Source organism: Myotis yumanensis, unplaced genomic scaffold (assembly GCF_028538775.1).
Source record: "Myotis yumanensis isolate MYYU_CA2020_CCGP unplaced genomic scaffold, mMyoYum1.0.hap1 SCAF_7, whole genome shotgun sequence".
Taxonomy (NCBI): domain Eukaryota; kingdom Metazoa; phylum Chordata; class Mammalia; order Chiroptera; family Vespertilionidae; genus Myotis; species Myotis yumanensis.
In genome coordinates this window covers 81,473,088-81,485,097 of record NW_027223758.1, presented here as the reverse complement: position 1 = coordinate 81,485,097, position 12,010 = coordinate 81,473,088, and the positions used below count along the sequence as shown (strand labels likewise).

The window sequence follows — 12,010 nt, the reverse complement described above, 5'->3', positions numbered from 1 at the left end:
AATCTATAAACGAACACTTCTTAAATGTATCGAACCATCCCCTTCTAGCCTGAAAGGAATCACGTTCAGCACTCGGTCCAGCTCCCGGTGGTGTCTTTCAGGGGTGCAGGTCTTTGCTTGTTCACATATCACCGCCTCTGAAATGCTGTCACTGGCTGAGTGCTTGTCATTTATCCAAATCAACAACAGTTTTTCTGCCTCTTCAACTGCCTGTGATCATTGTTTCTCTCACACCCTTAGCAGCATTAGCACTCTCGATGGCCTCTTTATGTTTTAAAACTGTGCTAATGATTGATTTTCACCAGCAACAAAAGCATTCCCTCCTTTGTTTGTTGCCTGAGAGATGCTTTTTGTCACGCTGAGATATCAGCATGAAAGGGTTGTCAGGCCCAAAACCGAAGCTTGGTTCTACGGTTTCTACGATAATCCAACCGAGACATTTCTTTTCTCCTGAACAACTGGGTGGAGACTGAGATTCGAAAACTGAGGTTTGACTGTATAACTAAAGATACGAGTAGAAGCATCCGCAATTTCTTCCAAGACCATTTCTCACATCTCTTCAAGGGATGGAAGCAAAAATACCTTTAAGCCAGTTGGCAAATTCTTTCATGTCACCGGTGACATAGCCAAGAGCCTTGGGAAGGCGCCTTCTCCTTCGACGCGGCGAGGTCAGGTTTTCACCCCGGTCCACCTTAACCATAGTGGGGCTGTCCTCCATGGCTATCTCTTCCCCTGGCCCCTTGAGGAAAGAACAGAGCTCGTAAACACCCGCATGCAGGCTTCACCAGGCTGGTCAACATAGGGCCTGGTCACAGGAGCCACAGAGGATGAGTTTAAATGCATTATTTCATCTGGACCATGGCCTCTCATGATATTAAGAAATCACCATTTTCCTCTTGAAATATCATCATGGAGATGATTGCCCAAATCCAAATTCCATCCTACTTTCGTGATTACTGTCTTTGATGCTATCATGAGAAGGTTCTTGTCTTTATTTTCATAACATTCGGCTCCTAATTCAACAAACATTTATTGAGTGCTTATATCCTGCACTCAAAGATCTCATTCAGCCTAGTGGAAAAGGCTGGAAAACAGTTAATTTCAACATAACGAAGCAAATAGTAATGTAGAAAGAATTAACATCACATGCTTAAGCTTCATGCTGTCAATTAAAGGAGCCAGTCATCAGATTACAAAATGGTGCTCACTGATGCAGACCAATCAGCTGCTTTCTAAGACCAACAGCCTTTTAAAATGAAAACTTAATTTTATGGAAAAGGCTTTATGTTGAAAAGTTTGAAGATAAGAAAAATTTTAAAAGCAGTTTGTGTGTGTTAACACTGCCTAAGAAACCCCATCACACACATTCTTCAAATTCAAAGATTACTTGAAAATGCCCAGCCGGAGTGGCTCAGTGGTTGAGCATCAACCTATGAACCAGGAGGTCAGGTTCGATTACTGGTGAGGGCACATGCCTGGGTTGCAGGCTGGGTCCCTGGTGGAGGGTGTGCAGAAGGCAGCTGATCAATGATTCTCTCATCATTGATGTTCTTATCTCCCTCTCCCTTTCTTTCTGAAATCAATAATATATATATAGATTATTTCCTCACATCAGGCAACCACTTCAGATATTCCTCATTTTTGGAATTTGTTATTTAAACGTTTTAAAACAGGCAAGAGTAACATTACACAAAGGTATAGAAAATAGGAAAAGTGGGAGTGGACCACGCTGTTGAAAACCAAAGAGTTGTAATGTAAGAACTGTACAATAGAAGGATGTCCAGGGTGTAATTATAGTAAACATGCTTCAGAAAAATAACAACAACATAGCCATGGCTTGTGCTCACTATGAGATTCTTCCCTTCCCATGATTAGTGTGAATGGGAAAGCACCAGCATCACCAGAATATGATACTCTGCAGACAGAACTGGTTTCATGGTAGACACAAGAGAATACCAATGATGCCATCTCAGAGGTAGGCAAAGGGAGAAGACAATGGCACAACCACCTGGAGCATGCAAGGAAGGCCAAGAGCACAACCAGGTTAGTGTGAAGTAGGTGAACACCAAAACCAGAAGGCATAACTGTGGAATGCTGAAGCCACAGGCACATAAGACACGACCACAGAAATACCAAAGCCCATGTAGATAAACCAGCTCACCTTCTACCTGTGGCCAGGCTGTGAATAAGGGGATCTCATGGCTATTTTTGGCCCCTTCATTGTTCCATTTACCATGGCCAACAAAGAGCTATTAACAGATAGAAAAGTTATGCTTTGTTTTCCTTCAATCCCGACTCCAGTTTTGCCTTTTATTAACCCTAATATGGAAATCAATGTGGGCAACTGACTTTTTATTACATAACTATTGTACTTTCATTGTGTTATTTCACTGTTTTAACCATCCTGCTTTCAAACAATGGTGAACCATTAATCATAACACAAAGTAGAAGGTATTTATGGAACACATTCTAGATTAAGCTATTTTGTTTTGACAAAATAGTGTTAGATGCTTGCATCTGTGAGACATCCAATGAACCTTTGCATTAAGAATCTCTTCAATTGAAAACTGCTGGAGGTTAGGAGCCAAAATAAAGTCTGTATGGAGCTCACTGGCCCCAGAGTTAAACATGTAAAACTGAATTAGTAAGCAATTATAAAAAATTGTCTTTTATTTCATAATCTAAGTGATGGCTACCACTTATTTTCAGATATCTCCCTCTCTAAATCTCATTATTGAAAATATTGCTTGGTAAGCCCTTCCTCAGCTACAGTGACTTGTTTTAAAAGCCAGGCCAACTTATTGGAGGCATCAGGCTTCTGCCCGGGCAGCCACAAAAGGCTCAGATACAACCGCCCCGAGTTTCTCAGATCAGCATGGAAGGAAGCCATTAGAGGGGCATTTTCCGTCGAGTACAGAAACGAGTGGGAACATATGGGTTATTCTGGGGTGAACAAATTCATGTTCTCAAAATTTCCAGCCCACATTTATTTATTTTAGAAGGCTGGAAATACACCATCGCCTCCGAGATTTTGGAGATACAGATACGAAACTTGATAGCATAACTGGCCTGACGTGATCGGGAACCTGAAGGGCCTGAATGCCCTGCGGAGCCGCCCAAAGGTAAATAAAGACTGAATTTTCATCTCAATCCGCAGCCCACTATCAAGCAGGCTTATTGCCACTGTCTCTCCAGGGTCCACACCTGGGGTGCGTGGTAGGGCCTCCATGCCTCAGACACAGGAGTCTTCTCCTTAGGTGAGCAGACAGCTGCTGCTGATTGGGAGCCAAAGGAACCATTTGTTCGGAACTACGAGAAGCTTCTGGAGACCCTGGGAGCCCTGACTTCTTGCTCTGGAACTCAGGCATGAGCACTGGTTATGAGAAGCCAGTAGCTTAAAGGCTGCAGTTCATCCTACAATTTTATCACCCTAGACCAGCGGTTCTCAACCTGTGGGTCGCAACCCCTGTGGGGGTCGAACGACCCTTTCACAGGGGCCGCCTAAGACCATCGGAAAACACATATATAATTACATATTGTTTTTGTGATTAATCACTGTGCTTTAATTATGTTCAATTTGTAACAATGAAATTGGGGGTCACCACAACATGAGGAACTGTATTAAAGGGTCGCGGCATTAGGAAGGTTGAGAACCACCGCCCTAGACTCTATCTATTTAGGGGACTTTAAGAATCCACACAGCCTAACTGGAAAGGCAATGGGAGACAATGGAGCAAGGATCATCCGCTGATGCTCAAACTTCTCTAATCTAACTAAGTCGGCCATTAACCTTTAACAGAAGGCAGGACAAGAAAATGCAAGTAAGAAACCCTAATAAAATGAAAGCAGGATAAAAACCCCAGGCTAGTTTTTCCCAGCTTTCCCGTCATTATCCAAACCCAGCAGCTCACCCATCCCGCCTCTGAACCATGAGAAGTGCCCTGTGAGTTTCTGGACCCAGCCCCGTGCACATCCGGGCAGCCCAAGCCGTGTGCTCAGCCGAGCGTGAGGACCCACTGCCCAGGCTCCACTCAGGAAAGACGCAGGAGCGCAGGTGCCCAGGCTCCCGGAGGCAGAGGCTGCAGGAGGAAGCATACCTGTTCCGGCGGCCCCCGGGCCCAGGCCAGCTTTAGCCGGGAGAAGCCTCCGCGTGTTGCCTCACCAGCTTTATTTCCAAAAGGGTTCCTCCAAAGAGGAACAGCAGAGGCGTCACCAGCGCCGCCAGTCAAAGACCGTCCATTCATCCTCCTTCCTCTCCACACTCTCCATGTATGACAAAGGGCAAAAAATACAAGAATCAGCAGGACGCGCGCCTTGGTTCTGCCGGGCAGGTGCATGCGTGCGAGCTGGAGGGAGGCAGGAGCGTGCCAGGTGTGTTCCTGGGCGGAGGAGACGTGGCCCCCGACTGAGACCTCTAACGGAGAGGGCCGGCTGAGCTGACCACACACACTGGATGTTCATTTTACATTGCTTAGAACGAAACAAACAAAAAATGGTGGCAACACGTTCTGCAAAGACAGTGACACAGAGATCTTGTTCTGCTGCGCGTTTCTATTACCAGGAGGCTGGCAGACCTGAAGCCTGCTCCAGTGGGAGGGGTGGGCTTCCGGGTCTGAAATGCTTCAGGCCAAACGGTTAGGGCTCCATCCTGGAGCCAGAGGCCCAGGCAACTATTTCCTCAGTCTTGTTCTTTACAAACGTGAGAAGAAGGCGTGGTGCGGACTCTGATTTTCTGTAATAAGATACTGGCTACACTTAAGGCACAGAGAAAGCCCAGTCTAAGAGAATGCTAAATGGTGTTGCTGTTTTTTATCTTGTATCTGAATAACAATTGTTAAATATGGGACATCATCTTGTTAATAATAATCAATTCTTAGTTGAATTCTACAAGTGTGGCAGCTTTGTATTTATTTTTTTAAACTTCCGTTGCATCCAAGGATATAATTCTCCCTTCATAGTTCCAGAAAAGTTGTATGTGTGGCATTTCTTTCTCTCTCCCCCTCTTATTTAATTTTTACTTTCTTCTACTGCATCAGTATGAAACTCAAGAACTTACACTCTACTAGAGTCATTCAGAACAATCTCCAGTTGTGGAATATATCCCTGTCACGGCTTAGAAAATAACTGTGTGCATGTGTGTTTATCTGTGGTTAAACCATCTGGTTTGTTAAGTACCAAACTGATGTGTCTATGGGTTACATTGTACATATTTTCGTTTGAGAAAGAGCAATGGTAAGACTCATCTCATACACGGTTAAAAAAATAAAGAAGGAAAAAGGAAAGAGAGAGATAACAGAAACCGTCACATTTCATCAGAGCAGACACGTAGCCCTCCTGCCCCTGCAGGCTCCTGCCTTCCCCCCACTACCAAAATCACACACATCTTGGAGAATCACATCCTCTGAGCTCAACATCACTATTTTCTCAGAGCCAAGAGACGGTAAAATTTGAGAGCTAGGTGGGGTTTGAGAGAGTGCATAATTCAAGCCTTCGTTTTATAGAAGAGAAAACTGAGGTTCAGAGTAGGGACTCTCCACGTTCACTCAGCAGTCAGTCTTAGGGAATAGGAAGCCTTGGCAGTTCTTTGTCTTTCAGTCTGGAGCACATTAGCACCACCCAAGTGTCTATTCAAGTCAACAACCAGAGAAGAACAGCTTCTGAGTGCAGCCTGCAGCAGGCGCTAGGGCTCAGTGGGGTAGTAGACTCAGCCTGTCTCCATGGCTGCCTTGAAATAACTCAGAGATAGATGGGGGTTGAACAGTGACAAAGGGCTCGGCCACCCCCAGTTTTACCCTGTGCCCTGGAAGGAATCAGTGGCTGTTCTGACAAATAAACATCTCCTGTGCCTCAAAGTAAGCCTCATTCTCCTGCATCATTGACACATCCACACCAAGGCTGCTGTGTGCTGAGCTTAACATCCTGAGAATGTTCTGGAAACTGCTTTCTGGCAGGAATCAGAAAGCCTAGATCACCAGTGAAACAAAACAGTGCTCATCATTCTAATACAGGCAATATCAGAATTTCAATCCAACCAACACTCCCCATGTTATTATTTAAAATAAAACTCGTTCTATTGTCAGCATATATTAGAAATTTGTGCAATTAGAGAGACCCAGAAGTCTCCAATTTTCTACGTCTCAAGTACAGGCATAACTTGGAGATATTGCAGGTGTGGTTCCAAACCACCGCAATAAAGTGAATAGCTCAACAAAGCAAGTTGCACAATTTTTTTGGTTTCCCAGTGCCTATAGAAGTTACGATTACACAACACTGTAGTCTATTAAGCATGGAATAGTCTATTAAGTCTAAAAACACAATGTAAACACCGTAATTAAGAACAATTTATTGCTAAAAAATACTAATCCTGATCTGAATCTTCGGTGAGTCATAATCTATTTTCTAGTGGAGAGTCTTATCTTCAATTTGTTAACTTCATCCACTACCTAGCCCCCCTAATTTACACAAAGCACAATAAAGCGAAGTGCAGTAAAACGAGGTATGCCGGTATCACTTAAAAAAAAAATAGTACAAAGTTTTGGATATGGATACAGAAGAAAGAATTTAAATATTCAGGCTCTTCCATATTAAAGACACTTTCAACATTGACATTTATTTGGTACTTACAATACTCTTTAGTATTTTAGTATTTTAGGTAGTTTTTGATATTAAGTGGTGGGAGGTGTTCCGTTGTCCTTAAAGCTGTAAGCAGAAACAAAGAGAACGCTGTCAGTTATTCCTGCCTCCTGATTAAAACGCCTTTCTCTTGGGAACACACTACTCCTAGCAGCCTGGAGGTCTGAATTCCACAGTAGAAAGTGCAGCTGCAAGGAACTTGCCAAATGCACGACTTCCATGAGCCAGCGCGCCCTCTTGGAGCTGAGCACTCCCCCTGCAGCAGGACAGCACATGCCGGAAGATCCATAAAACCGAATTAGAAAGGGCCATTGCCAGCGGCCCACTTTTTTTTGGAGTCAGCTATGCCTCCAACTTTACTTCATTATTTCCAGAACACAGCCCGAAACGCCTGTACAGCGGGGATGGACTCAGTCACCTAGTGCGTCCCGGAGACACCTTGCTGCAGACCCTCTCCCACGTGGAACTCGGGTGCTGTGCCCCCACCCTGCTTCAGAGACCAGAAACAAAGGCCTGGCTTCCAAGCTTCCAGGGAGAGGCCTGGGGCTTTGGGAAGCTGCTTTCTAGCAAAACTCTGACTTTGCTGTTTCTACCCAGTTCCAGACTCCCTGAAACATTCCTCCATTCAAACAAAGAAAAGGGAAAAGGAGCAAATTTTAAAGTGGACCGAGCATGCAACAGAAGTGAATAGAAATAAGGAGGGTACTCACACTCCGGCTGGCTTCCAGGGGCAGAAGGCACTGGCTGATAAAGCCCAGCCGGGCTCTGCTGAAGGGAGGGTGCTTAGGAGGAGGCAGTGCTGGGAGGGAGGCACCCAACAGTTTTATAGTCAGAACCCCACTCCGCATATCCGTGCACTCAGCTCTCTCCTCCCACTTCAGGCACCAGTGCCAAAGCAGTGCTGAGAGACTGGTCCCCTGTCCTGTACCTGGTGTCTCTCTCTCTCTCTCTCTCTCTCTCTCTCTCTCTCGCTCTCTCTCTCTGCTTTTGATTTGGTGCCAACATCTTTTCCATCCTTTCCATGACATTCTGAGGTCTTTGCTCAGTCATAATCCTACTCAAATTCATCTTTTTCTTCTCCATACTGTTTCCAGTAGCTCCTACCCTCACCCAGAAATATGTTTGGGAAAGTTCAAAAGAGTATCACTTTAAAAACCAAGGTGGCAGGTTGCTATGCAATGGACTCTGGAGCAAAGTGACTGCACCTGGGGAGACGGGGAGTTTTCTCGTAGACGGACACAGCTTCTGCACAGGTGTAAGAACCCAGCAAGGTCCGAGGCACGTGGTGCGAGGGTGTGGGGTACAAGGGATAGACAATTTGTTTATTTTGGAAACCAAGCTGCCCTTTCCCCAGCGAGGAGGAGAAAAAAATATATAAATGTTTCCCTGCACCATCTCTCTATCTAGGTGAGAATCCCAAGACAAATTCCACTGCCCTTTAAGAGTCCAGAGGCTACATGGTCAACAACATCGTGATAAGTGCACACGGTGACAGATGATTACCAGAATCAGTGGGGTGATCACGTTGAAAGGTCTAAAAATGTTGTATCACTATATTGTACACATGGAACTAGTATTATCAACGTCAGATTGTACACAAACTATACTTAAATAACAATAAATTTTAAAACAGTCCAGAGGCAAACATTCCATAGCAGAGGAATCTAAAATTGAAGTGAAAAAAAAATCCATTTCTTCCTCATTCTTCTGAAATGTCAGTTTGGCGGCATGTTCTGTATGGGAGGAATGTACGTCAGGTGTGCTTCAGAGCACAGAAAGCTGTGCCCATGTCATCAGTCGTTCTCTCTGGGCTTCCCGCCCGCCTGGAGGAGCTGATAGCCCTTGTCAGTGGTCAGCAAAGCAGCAGCAACTCTCTGGCTCCACCCCCTGGACACCCGCCAAACCACAGGGCTCCCAGTCCTCTTGGGGACTCCCTCCCTCCAGTTGCCTCATATAACTGAGGGTATTTGTGTCTGGCGCCTGGACGGGAGACGATAGTTCCAGGTTCATGATTAGAGTTTTGAGGGTCTGGCATATTTCCCGTCAATATTTTTTTTTCTGGTAAAATAAGGAGAAAGGAAACTCCTAGGGTTACCCTGAAAGGGGAAAATGAATAATAAGAGAACAGTCTGAGGGATTGGTACAGGAATGAAAGGAATCGCACTAGTGCTCCTTATGCCAGTGACCTACACTCCCCAATAATAATGATGATAATAATGATAATGACACAAATTGCACAAATAGTTGAGCATTCACTCTATGCAAATGAGAAATCCAACTTTGCACGGTCTGATTGGTCCACATAGCACTGCCCTGATTGTTCAGAATTGCACATTCTGATTGGTTATGATGCAAATGAGGATATAGCTGTACAGCTCTGATTGGACGGGGCAGATCTCAGACCATTGGTTGAAATATGATTCCAGGACCTCTTTTATAGGGGTTGGCTCAGCCCACAGGAACACAGTGCAGGAGTCTTGACAGCCCAGTGTGTGGCTTTTCCCTAAAATACAGCCTGTGAGAGGCCCCTTGTAAAAAATGGCTGCTAGACTCCGATGATAAATTTGGTCCCATAACCACAAGAAATCCTTTTGACAGGTATATTCCTTCTTAAGTCATGAAGAGAAAGCCTGAGTAATCCTTGGTCCCCACCCTCAACCCCAATAAAAGTAGAAACTCAGGCCCGTGGGAGCCTGTTCTCTCTCTCTCTCTCTCTCTCTCTCTCTCTCTCTCTCTCCTCACGGCCTCATTGTGTGACCCCAGGTGTGCACATTACTCAAATGCAATACACTTACACTAAAGTTCACGTATAAGTGTATAGCTTGGTGTATTCCCCCTGGAAATAATGGGAAGCTGCTTTCTAGCAAAACTCTGACTTTGCTGTTTCTACCCAGTTCCAGACTCTCTGAAACATTCCTCCATTCAAACAAAGAAAAGGGAAAAGGAGCAAATTTTAAAGTGGACCGAGCACTTTATTGGGGTTGAGGGTGGGGACCAAGGATTACTCAGGCTTTCTCTTCATGACTTAAGAAGGAATATACCTGTCAAAAGGATTTCTTGTGGTTATGGGACCAAATTTATCCATGTAGTCTTCCCTAGGTGTGCTGTGCAATTAATTTCCAGGTCCTATGAGAAATAGCCATTGCTAAGTTTCCGAATGGTCATGGCTGAAGGATGTCTTGAGATTTTCATGAGGACTACAGGTTCTAGCCATGACACTGGTTATGGATAGGCTGAAACCAGCATAGACCCACCATCGACATGCATTTATAGACCTTGTCCTAAAGCCGCCACCACACATACCCAGGCAGCCTTCTGCTTCAGTGGCCCTGGTTAGGGGCTGAGTCTCAAGTCTTCTTGGCAGAACCACCTCCTCTTCTACCACTCCTCTCGGCCTCTCCCTGGGCCCTATGAAGCCATACTTATCACGCGATGTGCTGCTCACAAAAGGCAGCCTTGCTACATGCTATTCACAGGTAGACAGGTAGTGCAAAGCACGTGGGATTCGGAGTCGGCCAGACCTGAGTTTGATTCTGGCTGTGTCCCTTACCTGAGCTGACTTAGGGCATGTTACTCACCCTCTCCGAACCTTAGGTTCCTCGCTGTAAAGCGGGTGAGTTTACTTCCTTCATGAGGTTGGGATGGAATTCTGCAAGATGGGACGGCCGCAGAGGGCTCTTCTGCGTCCTGCATCGTGAGCAGGCCCTTTCTAAATGGAAGAGAATGTGCTAAAGAAAAAGCACTCTCCCTCTGCCCTTTCTAGCCTCACCCCCATGAAGAGAGTCGTGAAGGCAGCGCGCCCGGGACAGGACGTTCCTCTGCAGTGTGCTCTGAGCCCGACGTTTAGCTGGTAAACAGTCAGACAAAAAGGCACCAGATGAAAGCCCGCACTCCCAGAACGCCACTAGGGGTTACCCTTGTGTTGGCATTCTCTGGCCGAGAGGAGCCAAGAGGAGCCAAGAGGCAAGCAGGCACACAGTACCCCCACCGCCTGCCCTGGCCACAGCAGCAGGGAGGCGGGGGATGCCAGGAGCCCCTGAGGTGCCTCCATTTTTAGCTCTTAAATGTCATTATTTAGCTGTTAAGTGCCATTATTCAGCTCTATTTAATAGCCGGGGTCCCTCCTGCACACGGCAGAAGGGCGAGGGAATGTCCAGCCCTACCAATGACCTTTACCAGATGTGCACACGCACCATCTTTCCCCCAGCTTTTAAATTAAATTCAGGCCAGTGTAAGGCCCATCATGTAGGATTCTGGCGTCTACAGCCAGTGTCTAAGGGTGTGCTGGTTGTGCACCAGACAAATGCACTGTCTAAGGGGCACCATTAGCATCCTAGACGTGTATGCATTTACTACAGAACTCCTGCAGGTGGAGCTAAAGTGTCTTGAGAACAAGGGCCCTAGGGTGCCTTTGCACAAAGGGGCCATTTGGCTAGCAGTGTCCTGCTGGCATTTAAACATCTTTTCCCAACGAGGAATAATAGGGGAGGGGGTAGGAGGAGCATCATTTCAGTCCCTTTAGACTAGGTTGAGGAAGGGAGTGAAGTGTTGGGAAAAAATGAGGGTTGGGGCTGACATGGCCCAGTTTCCCCTGACCCTCCCTTCGGGGTAATTTACAACTTGTTAGATTGTTTCCTCACCATGGAAGATATTGTGATATTAGCCCCAAGCTTAGGCAGTTGAGCTTTAGTTTATAATTAGGCTGTGAAGGGAAGGTGGGATGGTACCATCATTGCAAATGGGGCTTTCTGCACCAGGGGGCTGGCCTAGTGTGACAGGCTCCTGGCAAAGACATCAGCCACCAGAGGTTGAGTGGGATGGGTTGAGGCCCCTCCCAGCCAGGCCCTCACCAGGAGAACATGGAGTGCCTCCAAGAAGCCGCAAGGGATGGATGTGGTGCATAAAGCGAGGTTGCTCTGTGGAGCTGAGGAGTGGCACCAGGCTCCGGCTCCTCACGGCTGTCCCAACTGGAGGCTTAGTTACTGCTGGCTGCCGTTTTGTCAGCTCAGCTGGATTTAAAGGACCCTTTGTGGTTATCAGAAGTGTTCCCTATCATGCCACCCCTCCCCTGCCGCCATCCACCAATTGACAGCCAAGAGCTAGAGAGGGACTCAGTGTCTCCTGCGGCCCCCCTCCCCCCTGCTCTTTTCCTGTGCTGGGAGCTGAGAGGTGCTACTTCTGACCACTGGCACTTCACCCACCAGCTCCTCACTTGCCTCGCTGATTAGAGGAGTTAGACTAATTCTCAGTCTTGCCTGCACATTGGAATTACCTGGGGGAGAGAAGACTTTTAAAAAATGCCGATAGTGGGTCCTTTTCCTAGAAAGTCTGGTATAATTGGTTTGGGATGTGAGAGCTTTAAACATCCTCTTGGTCA

At 46.3% G+C, this 12,010-nt stretch overlaps 1 protein-coding gene across 5 annotated transcripts in view; it reads right to left on the bottom strand.

The window, feature by feature from the left end:
* The window catches only part of LOC139014181 (urea transporter 1-like), a 29,640-nt gene extending 19,346 nt beyond the window's left edge, over positions 1–10,294 (bottom strand). The window contains exons 1-4 of one of the 5 annotated variants that reach the window (XM_070421076.1): positions 10,212–10,294; positions 6,625–6,699; positions 4,098–4,263; positions 583–739 (exon numbers count right to left, since the gene is read on the bottom strand). In XM_070421076.1, the coding sequence (XP_070277177.1) occupies positions 583–739; positions 4,098–4,244 (304 nt within the window). In that variant the 5' untranslated portion in view covers positions 4,245–4,263; positions 6,625–6,699; positions 10,212–10,294. Of the gene's footprint in view, positions 1–582; positions 740–2,161; positions 2,250–4,097; positions 4,264–6,624; positions 6,700–7,343; positions 7,547–10,211 lie in introns of those variants that run through there. The other 4 variants (XM_070421079.1, XM_070421075.1, XM_070421078.1 and 1 more) reach the window with 4 other exon arrangements.
* Positions 10,295–12,010: the final 1,716 nt, after the last annotated feature.